The sequence below is a fragment of the Plecotus auritus genome, assembly GCF_963455305.1.
Source record: "Plecotus auritus genome assembly, chromosome: 11".
In the NCBI taxonomy this organism is placed as follows: domain Eukaryota; kingdom Metazoa; phylum Chordata; class Mammalia; order Chiroptera; family Vespertilionidae; genus Plecotus; species Plecotus auritus.
The window spans coordinates 19,543,006-19,568,485 of NC_137777.1; the positions used below are offsets into that span (position 1 = coordinate 19,543,006).

Sequence of the window (25,480 nt, forward strand, 5' to 3'; positions counted from 1 at the left end):
CCCTGGACATGGCTCAGTACTTTACACACAATAATATTTACTCAAGGAGGATTTTCTTTCTTAAAGTTTCAGAGACAAGTGAAACCTTATTTTAAATACTTGGTCTTATCTTGGCAATACTTTTCAATATTAATGGTGTGTTCATTTGTATTTTCACAGTTACTCAATTTGAATAATTCTCATGTCTAAGCCATCACTTAGGAGGCTCAAAGAGTTGATAAGAGCTGGATTTATCTAAAAATTAAATATACATTTCCTCCTAATTTGTAAGTTTGACTATTTTGTGGTTTATTTTACATTAAACTTAAAATGATGACTGTCTACTTTGTAAGATATAAAAATCATCTCAAAATTTTATAAGAATCATGACATTTCCTTTTGTATTTGTTTTAGTATAGTGAACATATTTGTCTGAAATCTCATTTTTACTCAACAAATAAAAAATATTTTTTCTATTTGTTCCTGTAGTCTCAGATATTCATGATATAGCACTGCACTTTGTTGAAATGCTAAATGCAAATACTTAAGCATTCACATGCTGCAAAATTAATGACCAAATACAGAGTGAGGCAAAGTAGGCTTACCAGTTGTGAGTATGCAAGACACAGAGTTTATTCTTGTATTATTTTTATGAATTACTGTATTATTTTCCATATGAACAACTGTAAACCTAATTTTGTCCCACCCATATGTAAATACTTCGGTGGGAAGTTGAGAAATCACATTTGGTAGAGTTATTGTAAATAATGTAAATTGATGTCTAGATTTTATCTAAACTTCATAGCCCCCCAAAATAAAGTGAACTTCTCAAATTAAATGCAAAGGGCTACACTCTCAATTTTCACCCTTTGGCTCTTTCACATGATCTGCTTCATTTTTTGTGATATTAGTTTTGTGACACTAGAAGGAAAATATGAGTCGTTCTGTGGGTTAGATTATCTTGGGCCAGGATTTGTTAGAGCGCTGGAAAAGGCTATCTGCTCTGTCTTCACTTTTGAGTATTGGCCTTTTCCTCTCTTGGGTTGCTAACTGCACAGATTCACTTTATGGTCCATTTTCTTCTAACTCATGAGTCAGCTTTGGCTAAAGGTTATTTCAGAAGCCAAACAGGTGTCATCAAAAGTCACTTTCGTGGCAGACAAATACGTGTCAGTGACAGTGATATCATCATGCTCTGTGCTGAAGTGATCTGACTCCTTAATGACACTGTAATTTAGGGCCACACTGTAGCTAGCGGGTTTCTCCATTGGCTTCTGCTTACAGTTGCAGAGTTTCCTGAAGGCTGCTCGGAATTTCTGAGACATGAGGTTGTAAATCACTGGGTTGATGGCACTGTTGAGATAAATGCAAATTCTGCAAAAGAGTAAGAACCAATTTTCTTGGAAAGGGCTGGAGAGAAATGAGTTGACAACCACAAGAGTCCGGTAGGGCATCCATAAAAGCGCAAACAGAATTACAACCACTGCCAGCATCTTGGTGACCTATGGAGAGAGACATAGAGAGAAATGCCTGTAAACACAAATGAAAACAAAGCAAAGCAGAGTGAAAACAATACAACCCCCATCCCAACCTTTGGTTCCCAACATGTAGTTTGAGACAAGGACTTAAGCGTAGGAAGTTTATCTGGGAGATGGTCCCAGGAAGCCGGATCAAGGGTATGGAGGGGAGTGTCATTGAAGAAGAAAAGCCCAAATCAAGTGTGTGTTATGGAGAAGGTTCCCACTGTGGGCAACTGGCAATCAAATAGTGCGCTCCAGGGTTATCTGTCCGGAGGAAGAGAGGACAGGCATTTATCCACGGGCTGCCCTCCCTGCTTAGTTGAGGGGTACCTTTAGGGTCTTTAATGGTCCTATACGCCAGGATTCTCCTGCCTGGAAACTCCTGGGGGCTTTAGAGAGAACCTTGAGGCAGAGAAGATGATAGATAGACAGGGGACAGTGGGTGCCTGGAGTAGGACATTCTCTCCAGGCAGGACCCATCCACTGTAGCTGTGGCTGAAACCAGTCCCGCTAAGAGGATGTGACACAGGGTGCCAAAATGCATGTCTTCAACAAACATTAGGAGGCGTGGGGTCTAATCCCATCTTTACTTACCTTCTATGTGATCCTGAGGAATGTGCTTAAGCTGTCTTATTCCTCATCTGTAAAATGAAGCCAACCCTGCTCCCCTATGTCAAACGAGGTAACACAGTGGCTTGAAAAGGATAAAGTGTCCTCAGCAAAAAAGCCAATGGTTATAGAATGTCAATGTGCCGGACACTATACTAGGTGCTTGACATATGTGATCTCATTTAAAAAGCTTACGACTCTCCCAAATAGGTATTGCATACTCCATTTTTCCAATTAGAAAACGGAGGTACAGATGCTGGTTAGCACTGTGGCGGGAGTTGTAGAGTCTTGCAGCTGGGACTGGAATCCATGTCGGCAGGAATCCAAGGCTTTTGCCCTTCACATGCACAGCTTTCCTTCGGGGTAAATGGAGAGGGAGGCCAGAGGAAACAAACTCTGGAATTTAGCGTGGTCCTAAGTCCAAGCAGTGCACAGGAGCTAGGATATTAGGGAAGATGAGGTTTAATATCCAAGATTGGCCAGGGACAAGATTATTGAAAGGCATAATTTAGCAGATTCTTCTCTCATTCACCTCTGTGTTCAGTGAAAGGCTGGGAATTGGCCAGGAATCAGAGTTAAATCATCTGGCTTTGATTTTTTAAGTGCTTTTAAGACTTTAATAAAGTCATTCATCTGTACTTCCATTTCTACACCCGGAACTATGTCTGATTATATCGTTGCTTTTACTTCGTAGAGGTCTGGAGAAAATAAAATAATGAATGCGAGAAGGGCTTTGAAAGTTTAAAGCACTATGGAAATTTTACCCTTTTACTAATGACCGCATAAAGAGACCATAGTGTTTCAACTACAGGAAGTATTAAAGTTGTAGCAGTGGGGAAGATCATAACTGGCTGCTTTTCTTCAAGAGCGACACTTTACACATTTAAAAACAAGGTTCTAGTTCTCCTTAGTCTCCCACAGGGTTTGAGAAATTTCAGCTTCCTCAACCCATACTTTCTAAATGTTCTGAATTTGGAAAATACCCAACAACATAGAAGGATCTGATTCTTCCTCCCTCACCCCTCTTAACCTCTCAGCTGATTCACTGAAGCCTCTATTTTGTTCTGACAATGAGGGGGATCCTATTCTTAGAGAGGGCTTTTCAAAGTTCTTCAATGTAGAAATAAAGATTCCCAGCTAGACACCTACTCTTTCCTTGGTATCTACTATAAATTCAGCTCCAAACCTGGTACTTAACCCTGGTTGTAGGATCCATTTTCGTCTCGTATGTGAGACTATCTCCCTCTCTCCCCCGCACTCCTAGTCTTCTGACCCTGGGGCTCTATCTTACCCTTGACTGTATCTCTTTCCCCCTACCTAGGAGCTCCCCAGGAGTCCTGACTTGCTGTCATTCTTCCTGGGTCTATAATAATTGCCTCCTTCTTGGCTCTCCAAATATCAACTGCTATCAAACTTCTCACCCATGGGTATGCATCATCTTTTTCTCTTTTTGAGCCCCATCTCTTCTTGAACGACCCCTACTACTTTCTTACAATGGCACTTTGTGAGCTACCCTCCTGCTCTCAAGTTACTGTGTTTCCTCTGCTTCCACAGGCTGTTTTATCATGTTCTGGAAGCTCCCTGCCCTCCTGTTCTATCTCACCGTTTCCCAAGCATCTCTTCCAACTCAGTGCATGTAGGACAGTTACACTTCATATTCTGCTCACTGGGGGTTGAGCCGTTGTTCAGTGGGAAGGTATGGTTTTCACATGGGTAATACCAGGTAACACATCCCAGAGATTCTGACTTCATAGAGATAAGGAGGAGTTACTCAGCCAAGAGGTAAATTGAAGCCTGATTTTTCCCAAGCAGAGTTAAGATTATGAGTAAATAAGTGGTCATAGGAAATCAAAGGCTTAATTCAGTGATAAATATTCTGGTCTTTGGAAGGAGCCATAGTGGTTATTACCTTTATTGTCATATCATCACTCACATCCCTGCCTTTGTTTCCTTCCTAGCACTCCAGGTTTCTGACATCAGGCTACTGCTTCACCCTTGCCAACATCCTTCCACTCCTTGCCAAGGACTCCGTAGCCTACATTTGAGTCCTTCATGATGCCCCATTACAAAGATATGTGAACATTATCATAATTAATGCTTATAACTCTATGTGTAAGCTAGTATTACCTCTACTTTGCGTGTTAAGAAATTGGGTTTTAGGGAGTGTGAGTTGTCTAAAGCAGTGATTTTCAACGCTTTTCATGGCACACATAAACTAATTACTAAAATTCTGCAGCATACCCAAAAATATACTTTTTGCCTATCTAACAAAAAATAGGTATACTTTTGATTCATTTACAATGGACTGCTATTGTTTTGTTGGCAGTTGCCATTTTTTTATTTGACAAGTTCAGGGGTAAAAAGTTAGTGACCCTGACTAATAGTCAGGTATTGCATGTTTTAAGAATTTAACTGTATGGCACACCAGTTGAAAATTGCTAAAGACGCATGGGTAGTAAGTGAGAGAGCAGTAATTCATCCTAAGTCTACTTAAGCCAAAGCCCATCCTCCTTCCTTTATGCTTCACTTTCCCTGTGAAAGCCTTTTGCAAACCAATGACGAGATTTTTACTGTGTACCCCCATCATCGTCACCAAAACATGTAACTTCTTCTAAGTATAAATCCAACAAACTTATTGCTACTAAATTTCTGAACTTAAAGGTTGACTTTCATCTATCTTTATATTTTTCTCTACAGTTGTCAGGTGAAACATGGAATCCACATTCATATCTACCTTTCTGTTTTCACTTAATGTCAGTGAGGGAGCAACTTTCATTGTGTCAAAGAAAAACAACCTGTTTTGAGGTTAGAATCTCTGCCATGAGCTTCCACAGCCCTCCATAAATACTTGAACTTCACTCCCAAAACTTTTTATTGCAATGAACCTTATTTGTCCATCTCTTCAATAGACAATGAGCTTCTTCAGGGCAGGAGGAAGGTTGTTCATTTCTCCGGGGAATTATTGCCAGATGTGATATAAGACAGTCTTCAAAAAATGTTGAATAAAATTCAGGCATTGGAAGAATTATTTCAAAATATGCAACCATGATCTTTTTGTAGATTTCGGTTCCCCAACATATTGTTAGAGGATTTTTGCAAATGCTTTACTTTTTAATATCAAAAATCCTTTTAAATGGAGATGGGTTAGTTAGTAAAATGAGTCCTTAATATATTTCAGTTTTTTATTTGAAATATATTTTTTAAAATTTATGGAGGTGTGAAATGAAATAAATATTAATGACTTTCTAAGATTGACCCAGAGGAAAATGTCTCCAGTGGAATGACAGAGATTACATTTAATCCTACTCATAATTATCTTTACTTAATTTCAAATATCTTTGATTGAATGTAATCACTTTCTAAAATGTTCACAAAGTTTTGTTTTGTTTTTATTGATTTCAGAGAGAAGGAGGGAGAAGGAGAGAGAGATAGAAATATCAATGATGAGAATCATTTATAGGCTGCCTCCTGCAAGCCCCCTATGGGGGGTTGAGCCCAAAACCTGGTCATGCGCTCTGACGGAAATCAAACGGTGACCTCCTGGTTCATGGGTCGACACTCAACAACTGAGCCACTCCCACTGGGCCATGCTGTGTTCTTTACCTGCACTGTCTATGGTCATTCTCACCACCTCCTCTGAGGCATTTGTACCATTAGTAGGTCACAGTCACAGAAACTGAAGCTTAGTGACAAGAGGTTAGTCAGTGGTCGGCAAACTCATTAGTCAACGGAGCCAAATATCAATAGTACAACGATTGAAATTTCTTTTGAGAGCCAATTTTTTTTTATATTTTATTGATTTTTTACAGAGAGGAAGGGAGAGGGATAGAGAGTTAGAAACATCGATGAGAGAGAAACATCGATCAGCTGCCTCTTGCACTGGGGATGTGCCCGCAGCCAAGTTACATGCCCTTGACCGGAATCAAACCTTGGACCCTTCAGTCCTCAGACTGACACTCTATCCACTGAGCCAAACCAGTTAGGGCGAGAGCCAAATTTTTTAAACTTAAATTTCTTCTAACGCCACTTCTTCAAAATAGACTTGCCCAGGCTGTGGTATTTTGTGGAAGAGCCACACTCAAGGGGCCAAAGAGCTGCATGTGGCTCGCGAGCCGCAGTTTGCCGACCACGGGGTTAGCTCAAGGTCACAGAGCTAGTAAATGGCGGAGTCAGGATTCAAACCTATGCTGACCCTAATTATAAAACTCACCCTTTTACGAAATGGGATTGGAGGATGGCTGGTATTAAAGACTGAAATAAATCTGAATACAAATATCAGCGTCCTACCTTCTATGCGCTCCTGAAAACAGATCACTCTTTTTTGAAATTCTAGTTCCTATTTGAAATCCCCAATGGGAGGTCACCAGGGAACACCAGAGGGACTACTTTTGTTAAGTGAGCACTGTCTTCAGAAATACATTGCTTTGATAAATCAAAGATGTTCTTCTCATTAATCATCACCAGAGCAGTTACTACCCTCATCCCTGTGTGGCACCATCCTTATCTGCTATAGCTAACAACTCCTTTCTAAGAGGAGTCAGTGGTCCCATGAGGTGGGATGGCGGGGGTCGGCCACCTATTCACTAAACCTCTTTCTGCTTCCTCCCAGGTGCATGGCTGGCTCACTTTTGCCAGCCCTCACTGCAGTTAGGCATGCTCACATGATGAAATCCCTCTCAATGCATAGTGAGTAAAAGTAACAGGTGTCACCAGACACTTTCCTCCATCTCTCCAGCTCTCTGCTTCTTGGAGACAGTGGAAGCCAGGTGAGGCCACAAGATCTTACACTTGCTGTTGGCATTGTTGACTCTGAGAAAGAAGATACCTACCACGAAGGGCACCTGGGGGCTAACTCCACAAGTTTTTAGTGTGGCTTTAGCCTGGATTTTAGCACCTCTTATTCAGTATGAGACCAAACACCCAGAAAGAAAATGTCCTAAAGATTGTCTTTCACCCTCAATTAATTTCACAGTGGTGGCAGAAGTTTTATTTCTGTTGTTATTCTTTATCCTAAATAAAGTAACAAAAATGCTAATTTGAAAACATCTTGGGCCATTATTTCTAAGCATTGCCATTTTTGCCAAGGCAGAGCATGGGATATGCAATTATATAAAAAACAGTCTTCTTTATAGAAGTCTCTACCTCAAGATGTCCTTGAGAAACAGCATGACATAATCATCAAGGGAAAATGATCTTACAATATATTTTTGATTGGAAAGGAATTCATCCATTCATTCTAAGAGATTCATTTGCAGCCGTACTGTGTACCTGTCCAAATCCTGGCCCTTGTGGGTTTGACAGTAATGCAGAGAGACGTTGCCAGTGATTTCAGGTACCTTGTACTCTGACGGGCAGTTATAATACAATGTGATAAATGCTAAGATAGAGGAAATTTGGGGTTCTATGACAGCACCTGATCTGAACTTGGGTTTGAGGATGGATGGTGAGGGCCTTTCCGTTTCAGTGACACCTAAGCCAAAATCTGAAGGTAAGGAGAGGCAGGAAGAGTGGTCCTACATGATTTGGTGTGTGTGATGATCAAGAGACATGAGATAGCAGGGCATATCCTAGGGATCAGACGTAATTCAGTCTAACTGCAGACCGTGTAACGAAGTGGAGCATCCTCTTGCTCTAGGAAGCGTGTGGAAACCATTACAAAGCCATCATTTTTATATGATGAGGTGATGCCACACTCTGTAGGGTGCTTGGCTTTCCATTGCCAGGACAGAAGGAGGGGTGCATCTGCCAAAGCAGATAGAGCTGCAGGGCAGAGGGTTTTCTGAAAATGCCAGCTCCATGGAGTCAATTGTCAGCCCGGAAGTAGACCGGGCATTTTTTGTAGAGTATACTGAAGGCCAGGCACAGAGGTAGAGAAATCAGTTGATTAAAATGTGGTGTTTAAAGAGACAGATTGCCAGCAGAGGTGGTTAAGGAGAAGAGCAGAGTGGGAACAGGATAGTCTAAGAGCTGGATGAGTTTCTCTCCTTGACCCCATGATGAGGATCAGGTTGAAATTTTGAACACAAGCCCGACTAGATATATTACTCCTCCTTATATGTAATTATGGGGAATAGTGGCATATAGTTCTCATAAGAGTTTGGATTCAGTCCTTCTTAGTTTATCCTTTTGTCATCTTTATCACCTCTAGATCAATACTCTAGGTCTCATGGTTTTATGTCTGGACCTCACTTTCCAGAATCAGTAAATGTACAATCTTGAAAAGTTTCTCCAGTTCTAACATTTTTAGAAAACCTAGCTTATATATTACTAATAGTGACACAATATTCAGACATGTTTATGATCATTTTCACATAATTAGGTTTTGTTATTTGGGGATTATAAAGCCAGGACAAGGGAAATAGTACCCAGAGTGTATGTATGTATCCCTCAAGGTGCTGATAAACCATAGGAACAGATTCAGCTCTTACTCACACTGATTGCTGGGAATCATCTTAATTGCTGAATTCGCAGAGGTGGTGCAGTTTCCTGAAGTGCTGAAGAAATTACTAGAATTCATTTTACTTTCCTATAGCCAACTAAGAACAGGGTGCCTTCTAGACCAGGATCCTGGCTCCCTGACCTGCTATTATTTTCTCTTTTAAAATTCACTATAACTGAAATATTGTTGAAGAAATGGAGTTATACAAAGGTATAGGGGTATCACTTTTAGAAAGAAAACAAATACATCTTTCTAAAGGGGTACTGCCAATTTAAACACTGAATTTGTATAAGTTTTAAAAGGAACAGGCAGACAAAAGTTATTTAATAGAAAGTAACGGGGCCCCATTCAACATTTGGCTGTCATTTAGTAGCAGAATATCTAAATTTCAGGGCATGCTTAAATAGTGATAAAGCTTTCTCAATACTAAAAAGGCAAAGCTATATAACAGGAAATAACAACTACTGGTCTTTGAAGAACATTCACCTCTTTTATAACTAATCATCTTCATTCGAGATAACTATAATTGTAAATAGGCTCTTTATTAATTTTGGATCCCACATTTTATAATACCAAAGCTCTATTTTTTGGCCTTATGAGCAAAGTAAAACAACAACAAACTTTTATTGGATGTCTGCTCTACAGAAGATCGGGAGAAGTTCTTAGTACATATGACTTCACATAATAAGTGCTCAATGTACAGCTGAATTGTTGTCGAATGTACATTTATTATTCACAAATGTTAAAATATAATTGTAGAGGTATGTGTAGGTTCTTGATTTCTGGCTGGAATAGCCCAATTTTTCAGAAGTTTACTTCCATCTGAAAACATGTTCTTGTCTACTGAATACAAAACAGTTACCTTGAATTCCGATGCCATTTTTTAAGGGTAATAATATGTTCTGCATTTGGAGTCTGCCCATCTCCTGAATTGCTGCATATTAAAAATGTGTTCTGTGACTGGGTGTATTCTGCTATTAGATGGCCTTCAGCAAAGTGATCAGTGACCCTTTGCATTTTGTTATATTAATTGAGCCAACTGAAGGATAAACTTGACTAGAAAACTACATAAATCAGAATTAGCCAAGTTTTTATAATGACTGAGACCTCTGGGATTTTCATCTGGTGGATTTTCTGCTTTGTTTTGACTTAATGTCTGGACATTGATATATATAATGAATGTGGGGTACTTCATATTATGGAGTGAGATCACTGGTGGGGCTTAAAGTTGAATGGTAGGGCTGGATAGGGGCGTGGAATCAACTCAGAGTCAGATAAAGTATAATAAAAGTGAATAAAGTTGGAGTGATGGTTTATGGTGGGGGTGATCATGGACTGTCATATTCTGCGTTGTGGATTATTTACAGGTTTCTTGACAAGAAGGCTCTCAGAGATGCTAATACATGGTTTTTAACTCTATCTGTCAAGTACAATATTTAAATGTTCCCTTCAGAATAGCCATTCTGGCAAGAATTATGGAGAATTTTCTGGGCTCTGCTCTGATTTTAAATGTCCATGAAAACAGAAGACATACAGATGGCCAAGGGACATATGAAAAAATGCTCAAAGTCACTAATCATCTGAGAGGTGCAAATCAAAACGACAAAGAGGTATCATCTCACCCTTGTCAGAACGGCTGCCATCAACAAATCAACAAACGACAAGTGCTGACAAGGATGTGGAGAAAAGGGAACCCTAGTACACTGCTGGTGGGAATGCAGACGGGTGCAACCATTATGGAAAACAGTATGGAATTTCCTCAAAACATTAAATATGGATCTGCCATTTGACCCAGTGATCCCACTTCTAGGAATATATCCTAAGAAACCCGAAGCACCAATCAGAAAGAATGGATGCACCCCTATGTGCATAGCAGCACAATTTATAATAGCTAAGATCTGGAAACAGCCCAAGTGCCTATCAGTAGATGAGTGGATAAAAAAAAAGCTGATACATTTATACCATAGAATGCTATGCAGCAGTAAAAAAGAAAAATCTCTTACGTTTTGAGACAGCATGGAGGGACCTGGAGAGTGTCATGCAAAGTGAAATGAGTCAATCAGAGAAAGACAAATATCACATGATCACACTCATATGTGGAATCTAAGTGACAAAATAAACTGATGAATGTAGTGGATCCAGAGACATGAAAGCATGGAACAGAGTGCAGAATCTCAGAGGGAAGGCAGGGAAGGGTGTGTGGGTGGGAGGTAATCAACCAAAGACCTAGTATGCATATATGCATAACCCATGGACACAGACAATAGGGTGCTGAAGGCCTGGGCCAGGAGGCGGGGGCTGGAGGGGGTCAATGGGGGGGGGGGAAAGGGGGACATATGTAATACTTTCAACAATAAAGAATGATTTAAAAATATATATGCAGAGATTCACAGGAGGGAAACTTTGGTTGTATTTGGTGATGCTTGGGGAAGGAGAAGTAGGGGGGAAATGGTGACACAAGATTTTTTAAGTGTCACTCTGTAAGTGTGGTGTACCCAGTGAGATTGGAAACATTTTCTTCTCTACAAATCGAGGAAGGTAGACTCTCTGAGCAGAGCTGTTTCCTGAGTGAGACATTTGTGGAGACAGGACTCTATATCCCGGTGGGGCTGCCTGTACTGGCAGGGTCGCACATTGGCACTCCTGTTGGTAAGCTACAAGAGCACGGATGAGAGCTGGAGGTACAGGAGGGCATACCTCTGTGCAGAACAGGGCACGCTGCCTCCAGTTCTCCAGTAAAATGACTAACATCAATCACCAAATGCCAAGTGTGAGGGCGTTTCTTGAGGAAAATGGACACAGCTCTGCACCCAAGTCTGATGTCAAATGAGCCTTCAAAGCCTCTACTTTTTTAAAGAGCAAAGTGAGAAGCACAAACACACGAGGAGTGGGGAAAAGTGAGGGAACACTGAGCTGTTCTGGTTAATGGTTCAGGGCTCACTTAGAGACCCCGAGTGGCCGTGAGCCTCACTTTCTGAGAATCTCTGGGAGTCTGTTACCCGGGGACTGTGCAGTACTTCTGAACATGTTTCCATCTAGAATGAGGAAAACAAGGTTTAAAGAGAAGGCATTCCAATCTAATAGTAGGAACCAGCAGATGAAAGAGAAGAAGAGCGTTAAGTTACGTGACATGCCTGCCATGTGCCAGGCACTGTGCTTGGTATGTTCTTCATAACAGTCCTACTCTACCTGCATTTTACAGAGAATAGGACCAATGCTGAGAAAAGCCATATGTTAATGTATAAAAGTCACACTCTACCAACATGTACGAGGATACCAGTATTTGACTCCAAAGTCTCCTCTTTACCATAATACCTTGAATTTGGGGAAGAAACATATTTAATTCTGAAGTGAAAGGTTGGAATTGGTGAAGGCTGTATGTGAGAGTGAAGTAGGAGAAGGAAAAACTAAATTTTAATTCCAGCCAAGGGTTGTTGCCTCTAACAAAGATATTTCTATTCACACTGTGATACAAAGTCCTGATGCAACACATTTTTGAATGTTGCTGATTTCAAGGTTCTTCTCAGAGTGGAAAACAGCTGTGCACTAGGTACCATTTGCAACCAGACCCGAGGATTAGATGCAGAACTTTCCACAACATTAGCAACGGTGCCCGCGTGGAGGTGTCAGTATTGATTGCAGCCTGATAATTGTGCACGCTGGAAGGCTGCCCCCCTCCTGTTGCCTGCATGTTTTCTTGTTCACAGGAGGCAGATATTTGGAAACACGCTGGGAAGGGAATAACTCAGCTGGCAGAATTGGAATTCAAAATTATAATACTGTCTTAATTTAGAAAATAAAATGTCATTCTGAATTCTTTTATGGGCCACACTGGAACAAAGCTATAGTTTGTCTGTTGTGGGTTGCATGTGCTTTTAGCCCCCCACCCCCATTTTATTTTATTTTATTTTATTTTTTTTGGTTAATCCTCACTCGCGGATATTTTCCCATTGATTTTTTGAGAAAGAGTGGAAGCGGAAGGGGGAGGAGAGAGAGAGAGAACCTTCGATGTGAGATAGACACATTGATCGGTTGCCTCTGGCACACACCCTGACCCAGGCCAGGATCAGGCCTGCAACCGAGTACCTACCCTTGACTGGGAGTTGAACCCAGACCTTTGGTCCATGGGCCGACACTCTAACCACTGAGCAAAATGGCCAGGACTATTTAGCCTTTTTCTTAATGTTCTCTCTTCCAGGTAAATTATTGGCAAATGGCTAAGCATGTGGAAAGGTTTGCCCTAATACATCTGCTTTGGTTTTCTTACCTTTGCTCTCTAGGGTATGTTTACTTTTCCTGATCATTTTTCTCATTGGAACCAGACCTTAGAAATTCTGAATGAAGCATCGTGGCCGGCTCTGAGCTAGGAGCCTAGTTGCTACCTGTAATACTTCTATGAAGAAATTGATCCTTTCTGAGGGACATATTTCCCAATCTAATCTCTTCCCTGATAGTCTCTGGCCACACAGCCTGGTAAGGGTGACATTATAGACTGGGATACAGGGAAGCAATCCCTCAGCTGCTCACGCAGCAGGGGATGGAAAATCAATGAGAATATTTTAACATGTAAAATGTGAGTGATGGAGAGGGGAGGAAAGCTCTCAGGGCTGCCAGATTTTTAGTGGGCGTTTAGTTGTTTTGCTTCTAAAAGTCTTAGACAAAGTTCCATGGGGCTGAGCCTGCCTGGGAGGCAGCCAGCTCCTCCTGTACCTGTGTGTCTCCCAGGGGAGACTGCCTGGACCATGCTAGTGCCCCTGGAGTTACAGACCTAACTTCCTAGCTGTCCTGAAAGGACCCACAGAGACAACAAACATGGCGGCCGTTCATTTCTTTCCTTCAGCAAACCATAAATTCAGTGTTTTCCACTGATGCTAGCTTTGGAATATGCTAAACATGGGACTCGAGATCAGAAGACGTGGTTTGAAGTCTCAGCTTGACCACTCATTATCACTCAAAGCTTTTTCAGAGTCAGCAGTTAATATATGAAAACTTATGTTTGAAGATCAATTGCAAGGAGGATGTAAAAACACTTTGTAACATATATAAGAACTTTCTGATCTAAAGGGTTATTGTATTTCTTAGCTTCCCTTGAAATCTGCATACCTAGTAAGGAGGTCTAGCTTTATTACTACTCTGTGTTAAACTAACAGGCTGAATAAAGTTTCTTTGCATGTATCAGCTTCTTGCCTGTTTGACTAGAAACGCTTTGGCTCTATAGGTGTGTGATGCAAACCACGGCATGCTGGTCCTGTGCTGTGAGGCCCAAGCTTTTACCACAGAGCACTATGTCATCAGGGTCTCTTTTGGATAATATTGTCCAGGACACTTTGTAGTATTAGTATAGTGGTTAAGGGGACAGGCTGGGAGCCAGACATAGCTGGATTCTAATTCTAGTTCTGCCTGTTACTAGCTGTATGCCATTGGACAAGACATCTCACCCTTCTAAGCCTCAGTATATTCATCTGTGAAACAGGAGTAAGTATAAAGAATAAATGAGGTGATTTATATAAAGCACCAGCATAGAGTGTGGTCCTCAAAAAAACAATACCTAATATTATATTTAGAGTGATTATATATCTCAATCTCTGGGAAAATGTGGAAGATTTAACCAAGTGACAGAGAAGCCTTTGATGATGATGATAATAATAATAATAATACTCTATTAAGCACTTAATATATTTTAAACATAGCACCAGAGGCTTTATAGAATTACTCAATCTTTACAGTATTTATAAAGTAAGTATTCTCTTCATTTTATAGGTGAAGAGAAAGAGATCTAGAGATGTTACTATTATAGAGAGAGTGGTGGGAACTAAGCCCTCCCCATTACTTTCTCTCATATCCCTGTTTATTTCATCTATACTAATAGTCACATTCTGAAAGGGTTTTGTTACTTCATTTGTTTACCTGTTTATTGCCTCTCTTTACTCCCTAAAATGATGGCTCCTTGAAGATCCCTGCCCTACCCTACCTGCAAGAAGCAAATGCAGATCTGGCACCTGGTAGGTGCAATAAATATTCAGGGAAGGAAGGAAGGACAGAAGGAAGGATGGAAGGAAGAAAGGAAGGAAGGAAGGAAGGAAGGAAGGAAGGAAGGAAGGAAGGGAGGGAGGAAAGAAGGAAGGAAGGAAAGGAGGGAGGGAGGGAGGGAGGGAGGGAGGGAGGGAGGGAGGGAGGGAGGAAAGAAGGAAACGAGGAAGGAAGGAAGGAAGGAAGGAAGGAAGGAAGGAAGGAAGGAAGGAAGGAAGGAAGGAAGGAAGGAATCCACTACGCTATTCTTTAGTATTTTCAGCTCTAATACAAATACCATTATTATGTTGGGGCTTTTTTTTCTAAATGTGCAAAGATTCAGTCTCAAAAAGGGGCATGATAGATCAGACTATAATTCTGGTGAAGAAAATTTTCTGGGGAATTTTATTCTGTTATTATTCTGTTATTTAATCTGTTACTCTAGAAATAATTATTGGATATATTGTTATGAAGAACCCAGGAAATGTAAACAGCTAAGGAGATGCTAACTCAATATGATTTATGTTGAGCTCATTTCCCATTAGTGGATGTTGATTAATACTATGTTAATGTATGCCAAGGTAAGGTAATATTTGCCATGCAAAGATACAAATCTCACTTTGATAGGCTTCTTGCTCTGTGTTATCTATTTCCTTTCATATATATTCATGTGTGGTTTCTCGGTCACTCATGAAGCTTTCTCTCTAAATGTCACCCTTCATCTTAAATTTGTATTTTTAGGGCCCATTGAAATCAAGGATACTCCCATATAAGGGCCAAAGCATTTTCTCTAGGGGATAAAGAATCAAGATGGAGGCAGGAGATTCACTAGCTGCTAATTTTGGCTGTCTGTGATAAGCTTGAACTTTCCTATCTTTGTAATTTTGTGGAATCCAAACATGTTTTATCATTTATTTCTTGAGCACCTATCATGTTCCGGTGTCTTTATTAAGTATACAATATTTTCACAAATATACTTTTACGTAGACATAGTTCAGGGGTCAGCAAACTTTTACCATAAAGGACCAGGTAGCAAATAGTTTAGCTTTCGTGGGCCATACAACTGCTCAATTCTGCCGTGACGTGAAAGCCTCCACAGACACCACATAAATAAATGGGCCTGGCTGTGTTCCTTTAACACTTGACTTGGAAACACAAGCAGTAGAGCTAAATTTGGCCCATGACCTTAGCTGGCCAACCAATGGGAGAGTTGAAACTTCTAATAAAACGGACAAAGGTCATATAGAGGATTTCAAACCACGAGGCGGATTTATGGCTAATTTTTTTTTAAGTTCTTCATCTAATTATCAACAGAGCCTATGAAAAATATGGGCCAAATAATACTGGCCATCAGCTTGTGGACCAAAGTTTTGATTTTATGTTTGATTTTTTCCTATGATAGAATCATGGTTAGCATTGCCTTTCTAAAATATACCACCTAAAAATGCAATGGAAACACTGTCCTTTTAGTAATCATGGGAGCCACTTCCCCAGAAGGCATGTACTCTCAGGGAAGTTTAAATCAGCAGTGATATAGGCATCAGGACAGGAGTCAGTCAGAGAAGTTGTGCTTTTGATTGATGGCAATTTACCCTTCTGGCCCAGAGAAAGATAAACCCTTCTCTCTCTCTCTCTCTCTCTCTCTCTCTCTCTCTCTCTCTCTCTCTCTCTGTGTGTGTGTGTGTGTGTGTGTGTGTGTGTTTAAATCAGACTCTCCTAATTAATCAATGTCAGAGACTCCTCGTTTATAGCAGTCACTCTTTTTTGTGTTGGGATCCCGGTTCCCCCCCACTTACCAGCTGTTAGAATTTGGAGCCTGTTACTATTTCTGAGTCTCAGTTTCCTATTCAGGGAAAATGATGAAAGAAATCTTACCTAATTCCCAGGGTTGCTGTGGATAACTGAGATGATGTATACCGAGTTCTTACACTAGTGCTTGGAACATGGTAAACGCTAGAAAAGTGAAAGCTATGTTTGAAACTAGTAATAGAAAACACCCATGACTTACTGTGCCTCAACCCCTGTTCATTTACATATTGCTCATTCACCCTCAACAATAGCATTGTGAGGAAGGTAGGATCATTAACTCCATTTTACAAATGAGGGAAGCCATATTCCACCTGCAGGTGGTAAAACTGGAATTCTATCCAGACAGTTTGCCCCAATCTGTGCTTTAACCACTCTGGCTACCACACAAAAGATGGCAGTCTCTTGTCTATCTGGCCCTAAAAGGACAAGTGTTTCTTAGAGAGCTAACTCTGTATTTGGGTTAAAGGAACATTCATCTCAAACCTCTCTCAATCTCTGGCCTACCTAGTGGTCCCATTCCTGCCACTGGGAGATGCTTTGATTCTGCATTAGAACATAGAATGCATTTTCTTTCAGAAAAATTGTTATAGAATTTATGAAATATAATTGAATAGTATCAATAATGCTATATATACTTCCTGTGTATAAAAGCCAGTGACTTATGTAGGCCAGCCTGGTGTTTTAAGATTGCATCAATGGGAAATACTCTGTTGTTTCAGGCATTGATTTATTACGTGACATTTGCTAGTATCTTGCATATAGAATCAAAATAACACTACATTCTGAAAATGGCTATTTGACCACCCTATATAAAATTGCACCTCTTTAATGTCAGCATTTCATATCCTCCTTATCTGCTTAATATTTCTCCACAATCTGATATGTCACAATTTGAATATACTATGCTTATTTGTTCATATGCTATTTATATCTATTACTTGATTTTGGAGATGCTAGCCCTGACCGGTGTGGCTCAGTTAGTTGAAATGTCCCATGCACCAAAAGGTGACGGGTTCAGTACCCAGTCAGGGCACATACCTGGGTTGCAGGTTCAATCCCCAGTTGGGGCATGTGTAGGAGGCAGCTGATCAATGTTTCTCTCTCTCTCTCTCTCTGTCTCTCTCTCTCTCTCTCTGTCTGTCTTTCCCCTTTCCTCCCTCACAAATCAATAAAAAAATGGAGATGATAAATTGTCATCAGTGCAAAGGAGATGATGTGCGAACACCCTGAGCACCATGCCTGGTGCATAGTAAAAGCTCATAAACATTACCTATCAGAAAGGTTAATAAACCACAGGCACCTATGCAAGTGGGACAGACTATTTTCCAGGTTGCCTTCCAGGTGGGGAGAAGCCAGGCAAGCAGCCTGGTGCATGATATTAACTGAAGAATCTAAACTGGAATATTTAAAATATATTTTATTGATTTTTTACAGAGAGGAAGGGAGAGGGATAGAGAGTTAGAAACATTGATGAGAGAGAAACATCAATCAGCTGCCTCCTGCACACCCCCTACTGGGGACGTGCCCGCAACCAAGGTACATGCCCTTGACCAGAATCGAACCTGGGACCTTTCAGTCCACAGGCTGACGCTCTATCCACTGAGCCAAACCAGTTTTGGCTAAGCTGGAATATTTAGACAGTGACTCTTGAAACAGGATGGGAATTGATGTCAGGATGTACTTCTGCTGCTGAAGCTAAAATGTCCAGCTCCTCGGGGGCTTGGGAGTGAAATAAAAGTTGACAAATTTGTAATGTAAGATGTAATATGTTCAAGTCTTTACAATGACTGTAAACATGGCATAGCGCTGACATATTGGCTAGTTAGCTCACAAGGAAATCGCTTCTCATTTCAGAGGCTCCGGCACAGAGCCTTTCCCATAGCCCTGCTGCAACGGTTCACCAGGATGCCTTACTGATGCAGACATTTCTCTTTGGGGGAAAATGACTTTGTGAGTTTCATTCTAGCTAATCCTCATACTCTACATTGTCTTTGTGATAAGTTATTGGTGTGTTGAAAGAATACTTTATATTCTAAACAACTTGCTTCTATTTTTAATATTGGAATCTCACTGGGTTGGTTTAGCTGAGGCAGAAAGGTGACCTTCCCAGATAAATAACGTTCTAATTATAATAGCTTTACTTTATAACTCTTTAAAAGATAGCAGCATTGTTGGCAAGTGGGGCTTACACTTAAGTATCAGTTTGTAAAAATTAATGAACCTCCCTTCAGTGCTACCAAGAGCTTTTTAATGACCATTAAAGATTATTAGAGAAGATAATTCATACTGTCACAGCCCAGAAATTTCTGTCTTTTGACCAACTGGGCGTAATAGGAACATGAGTTTTCTTTCAGTGCAGCAGTCTTCGAGATTTAAAAAAAATATATGCAAGACTGCCTTTTCTACTTGTAGTATATGCATAGATAATTATCTATTTGAAAACATGTTTAGAATGGGGACAATAGGCCTGATGGGATTTAATAACCTCTCCTGACTAATTATTCTGAGGAGATGGGTGGAGTTGGGGAGGAGCCAGAAACAGTAATGGTTATTCATTAGCTTAAAAGCCGCAGTCAATAACAGCAGTTTTCTACCTCTCTGAATTTTGGGTCTGCATTGGATTTCAAGTGGCACGCACAGTCTCCTTGAGTTGGGAGGGCTCCCCTAAGGAATAAACAAACCTCCTTTATGATGCTGAAGTGTGAAGAGGATGCACTGATAAAGGAAGTGTTGTTCTGTGGGGCCTGTCTGGCTTTTACCTTTAGTGCCTCTAGGGTCTTCTGAGGCACAAAACTCGAAAGAGTCAAGCATCCTTGATCATGTTGATCCCTGTTTATTATTTGCACCTTATAATACCATCTTTCTTTGAGCTAAAGTCAGTAACAAAGTCAAGAACCGTGTGCAGGATGGAGTGGGTTGCTTTTGTCACAAGGCTAATTGCTCTTGAGTGTGTTTCCAGAATCCTTCAAAGATAAATTGGAAAGAGCCAAGATATTTGAAGGAAAACAAAACAGGCTGTGAACACCAGATATGCCAGCTGAAGATGCTGATAAAAGAGAGACGTGGCTCAATGCGGTGAGTACAGAACTATTGCCATGAGCTGTTTGTTTCTCCGTGTTTTTGAGTAAGGGATTTATTGAGGCACCTGGCTTCTCTCCATTTGGAGGCGGGGCCTCGAATGGAACTTTTTTGTGACTGTGGAAGTTCCTGCCCTGTGGTGATGCACCGCCTCCGATGTAGTCCAGCCCTTATCAACAGATCCTTGCCTCAGCGAAGGGAATGAAGTGCTAAATGTGAAATTGTACTGGTTGTGGGTATGTCACTTGCCACCACAGTAAAGGAAACAAACTGAGGACAATGAAATGCTCATCTAAGTAGGACACCAGGAGGTGGGCTCGAAGGGGTCAATGGGGGGAAAGGGACATATGTAATTCTTTTTAATAAAGATTTAAAAAATAAATAAATAGGACACCAAGTGTAAAGAGCATCAGGATCAGGGCCTCTGATGGTCTAAAGTTTAGATGGGATGCATTTTTCCTAATTTTCTTGACATGTTTATTGGGAATGAGTCTCAGGACAGGCCCACTGCAAAGTGTTTAGATGTCGCTAAAGAATTCAGAGCACCTGTGATTTACTGCTGTACCAGGTTAGTTTTTCTAAATATGAATGGGACTTAGTCCTGTCATCATTCTACCTGTCATCTACCTCTCATTTCCCAGCATGAATTGCCAAGTCTCTCTTCAAGTCCCCTCCCTCTGCCATTGCCTCTTCATTCTCAGTTGATGACTTCCCATTCTATTTCACTGAGAAAGCAGAAACCAGCTTGTGAGAACTCATCACTTCCTGCCCCATAACCTAAAATTGATCTGTAACAGTAATCGTCTTATCTCTTCTCCTGGCATCATACTCGTTCCTTCTTTAATCCACTCGTTTATCCACTTATTTGTTTGGCATTCATTGGATACTTCTAGGTGCCAGACACTGTGCTGGTGCTGCAAATGGATCAGTGACCTAGACACAATCCCTGCTGACAGGAAAAGAAAGATACCCCACTTCTCTCCAAGGTAAATCGCTACAGTCTTTATGGCATTCCTTCTGGCCTCCTCAGGACCATGCCCTATCAAAATTGAATCTTGCTTGTGTATCTACAAATAATTCCTCCCACTCTAGTATCTTTTTTCCACCTGAGCAGGCTCAGGTTTCTTCTTAAGTAAAATAAAATAAAACAAATTAAAATACTCTGACTTATTTCTTCCTGTCATTACTGCTCGCTCTCTCTCTCTCTCTCTCTCTCTCTCTCTCTCTCTCCCCCTCCCTCCCTCCCTCCCTCCCTTAATCAAGTTTGTTAGGACAGCTATCTACTCTTATTCTCTAACCACCAGTCCCCTGCTCCCCATCTATTCATTCATCAAGTCCATGAAATCTAATTTATTCCTCCCAACACTTTTTGGAAACCATACTCGCAAAGGTTATCAATGCCTGTTCAGGTGCTTTTCCAGTTCTTGTCTTTACCTCTTTCTACTGACCACTCCTAAGTTTCTCTCTTAGGCTTCTGTGACTCTACTTTCTTCTGGTTTTCCTCTCTGGAAATTCCTTCCATTTATTTATAGGCTCTCCATCCTATTCTCCCCAGAATTTTAGCTACTCCAAAGTTTCTTTTCTATTCCACCAAATTTCCCCCAGTAATCATATCTACTCCAGGGTCTTCAATAAACCATCTGTATATTGTTTGCTCCCAAATCTACATCTCTAGGCCAGATGATTCTTCTGAGCTCTAATTCTATATTTCTAACTGAACCCTTGCAGTCTATAGACACTTTAAATACAACATGGGCAAAACTGAATGAAATATGCTCACTGTTCTGAAATATGTGCCTCCATTAATTGTTCCTCATTTAGGCAAGTTACCCTATACAATTAATAATAATAGTAGCTACCATTTACTATTTCTATGTTCCAGACACCATGCACAGTACTTTATATGATCTTTTACACTAAATTATAATGTAATAATAACTACTTTAGAAATAGGTGCTGTTGCTAGCATCCTTTTTGCAGATGTGCAAACTAAGTCATATTAACTTGTTCACATCACTTAGTCAGTGGCTCTGACCCCAGGGAGTGAGATTCTGGAATACAGGCTCTCCACTGTCCGTCACTCTCTTTTTCAATGGTCAAGTGAGTTACCTTTGACTCCTTTTTCTTCCCTTTTCCTCACACCAAGTCTGTTGATTCTATTCCCAATGTATCTATTTCTTTATATTCTTACTGGTATCATATTAGGCCTTACCAGAATCATTGTCTTGCCCATATGATTATAGCACTCTTTAATTAACATCCTTGACTCTGGTCTATTCCTTGCCTACATTGAAGACAGTGACCTTCCTCAAGCATACATCTGATTATAATATGATTTGCCGTGTAATTTTCCGTCCATATCCCTCAATATTTTACATAAACCCCATACTTCCTTGCCGCATTAGGCGCATCTTTTGTTGCCCAGCCCTAACGAGCTCCTTGAAGTTCTCTGGACTGACTGTGTACTTTTGGGACCCCTGACCTTCACCTCTATAGTTCCCACTGCATAATGTCTCCCTTCCCATTTTCACCTACAAAATTACCGTTCATTTGTAAGGCCCAGCTTAAGCGTTTTCTTTCCCAAAAAGCCTTTCTGATGCTCACCTTTTCCCAAACCATCTAGGTCAGGTAACGCCAATCCATGCTTTTCCCTACAGTAACACTTACTTTTTATGGCTTTAATTATCCATTTACTTCCTTGGTTTTCCTATTAGACTGTGATGTTTTTATGAGTAGATACTCTGTTTTCAATCCTAGTGCCTAACACAGTGCCTTATATACAGTAGGTCCTCAATAAAGTCATTAATGAGTAGGTGAAAATCTGCCCTTGATTCCACTATTTCCCATTTCATATAACAACACCTGGGAAGGGATTGAAATAATTTAACAAGACCATCCTTAGTTGTAGGATAACACCGCATCTGTACACTGCAGTTGGTTTATACACAAGTTTTGACTTGATTGATGTTAACGTATTCACGGAGCAGTCTAATTGATTCATAAAGACATGCCTGGAGGGCCATCCTAGCATTTGATAATTTCTGTTAAACAGTTCTCTTGTAAATTCACCCTGAATCTGAGCCTATTTCTATCTTTCCTGGTAGAGCAGAAAATATCTCCATGCATGCTTTTCTCCCACCCTCCCCAACCCAAATTTTCTGAATGCATAATCTTTCAAATGTGTGCCAAGTAGAATCAGTCACAAAAATGAACCTGTCAGTGGGGAGCATGGCAGGGAGTCAGTCTGCTTATTGGTGGCAGTTTGAATCACTTGACTTTACCAATGATCTTTAAAATGAGTGTCCCGGCGTGCTCTGCATTTATCCTGCTTCTGGCCTCTCTACCTCTCACAATGGTGCCACATCTCTCTGAATCACTTCCTTATTTCCTAAGCTACGAACTGCTGCCTTCAGAAAATATGCGGAGCTATTCCATAATCATAAATCCCCATAAAACTCAAACAACAAAGGCACAGAATGGAGAGGCATAGGATGTCTTACTTACTTGCCGCAACTATATAATTATGTTCAGGCAATCTATCCAAGGGATAGAGCCAAAAGTCAGCAGTGTTGTTTATGAAAGGTTGTAGCAGTTTCTCCTCCAAAAGGATCTATTTTTATTTCAACTAAATATGGCTGTCAGGTGTTTTACATTATTCATCCTATTTCATATGCACATGTATTCAGCCCTATTTAATTTTCTGAGCTAATTTAACCTTTAGCTTATTCAGGTTCTTCCCATGTGCCTGTCAGGAATCTCTGAAGAGCTGTGTTTGACTCTGGTGTCCAGGCCATGCCTTTTCAGTTTTAGATAAATCCACTTATTCTTTTCTTTCATTTTGAAAAGAAAATAGATTTGAATGACTTACATATAAACATTTTTACCATGGTGCATGTTTTATATTTGTAGAGTAATTCACTGTTTAAAATTTAACTCAAAATGTATTTGTTGAATGATGTTCATCAAGGAATATATTCAACCCACTTACTCTTTTAACTGAACCTTTTCTCTCTCCTTGGATCATTCTTCTTTCTTTACTTTCTTTCCCAACTGAGAGAATCCAATAAAATTGTGTCTTTAGCCCTCTGGCTATGTTCCAAAAGAGGAAAACTGGTCTTTTTATCTGTAGCAAAGACCCAATTTCTCTTCTAGCTTCCTGAAGCTAAAGCTCGGTCCAGAACTCAGTATTTGTCAGTCTGTTCTTATCTCTTTTAAAATTCAATCTTGGTCACACCTTTTCCCCATTATCCTAATGATTTCCAAATTCACATTTCTGATCTTGACCATTTACTTACAATTTAAATTTTCCACATCCCCATCTTAATCTGAAGATTTTAACATCTCTCCCTCAACATTGCTTTTAACAATTCCATTTTCAGTCTCCTTAAAAAAATAAATCTTTGGAGTCATATTTGACTTTGTCCTCTCTCTCATCCTTTATATCCAGTCATTACTAGTTTTGTCATTTATCGATATGTCCCTGGGCACTATGACACTGTGGACACAAATATGAATGGGATGATGTTTCAGCCAATCTGGTGGGAGAGACATTTGGACAAATTACTACAGCAACATGGTGTCCTGAACAGACACAGAACAAATGCTACAAAGGGGAAGGAAAACACCAAAGCCTGCCAGTGGAGGTCCGGAGAGCCTGCTCTGAGAGGTGATCTATAAGAGGGTGGATTAGAAGTAAGAGGTAAGTGAGGCCTGCAGAATGCTTGTGGCTAGGGATGTGCACACTGGCTGGAGGCATGGTAGAGTACGGCCAGTTTAGGAAACCACTTGTCAAATGGCACGTAGGGGAAGGAAGAAGATGAGTTTGGGAAAGTAGGCAGAAAACTGAACATAAATATGCCCCAGTGTGCCATGATAATGTCATTGGGTTTAAACCTATAAGAAGTAGGGATATTGGAGGATTTCAGGTAGTGTAGTGATGCTATCAAGTTTGCATTTAGTGACCCTAGGAGCATTCTGGGGGATCATTGAGAAGAGGGGAATTAGGAGGCCGGGAGATTGGTTAGGAAGCCTTTGCAATGGTTTGGCGAAGCAGAGAGACCAGAGTTCTCATCTATAGGGCAGAGGAAATGAGGCTGGAATTGGGGAAATGGCAGTAGAAAGAAAAGGTTGCATGTGGGAGGATTTCAGAGAGAAGATATTCTAGGTATAATGATTCGAGGAGAATAGGAAGTTTTGAAATAAACATTTAAGGCATGAAAAGAGGGAACTCATTATAGTCCTGTAAATGGACGGACAGAGATCACTGAGGGCCCATTGGAATGGAAACTCCAAGGCTAAAGTACATGCTGTCTATGGAGTGTGACCTGGTATTGCTCAATAGCAGGATGAGGGACCTGGGAAGGCAGGTGGTGGTGATCCTGTGTTTGGTGTTCTGGCCTCATTAATCCGGCCCTAGCCTGCATGTCCTCCAAATGTGTTTTCTATGTCTCCCTAACATGAATCTATGGCCCACATCTGGCTAATCTCATTACTATTCCTCAGATAGCACATGCTTCTTTAATTCTGGGATTTTTTTTCCTCCTGTTGATAACACTGCCAAACTCAGTGCTGGGGGCACTGGGGATGCAAGGCCTTACTCCTAAGGATGTTAGTGTCAGTGGAAGGACTGACAAGCTAACAATTATGATACATAAGAATTACTAAACCACAAGTAGATGCAAAGTGCTGTAAAAGCATAGGTAGAATTCCTAGCATACATAGTTAGAGCTATGCATTTAGATAAGAATTCTGCCTGAGAAATTCAGGGAAAGCTTGATGGGGTATGCGGGAGGCATCATTTGATCTTAGATTTGAAACATAACTGGGAGTTTGCCAGATGAAGGGCATTCCAGCTGAGAGAACAGAGCAAGTTCAGAGAACTACAAATAATCTGGTGTCACTGGAGCATAAAGTGTAAATTAGGAGAGATGAAGCTGAGAACATAGGAAGGATCTAGGATCTTATTTTTTATGCTGAGGAGTTTAAATTCTAGGCCTCAGGGAGCTATAAAGATCACTTTAATAACACATCTCTGTGT

At 40.6% G+C, this 25,480-nt stretch overlaps 1 protein-coding gene across 1 annotated transcript in view; it reads right to left on the minus strand.

Annotated features, from left to right (window-relative positions):
• Positions 1-391: 391 nt before the first annotated feature.
• TRHR (thyrotropin releasing hormone receptor) overlaps positions 392-25,480 on the minus strand; it is a 33,985-nt gene continuing 8,896 nt past the window's right edge. Inside the window, exon 3 of the mRNA XM_080646465.1 lies at positions 392-1,481. Coding sequence (XP_080502591.1) covers positions 1,074-1,481 — 408 coding nt within the window. The 3' untranslated portion in view covers positions 392-1,073. The remainder of the gene's footprint in view (positions 1,482-25,480) is intronic.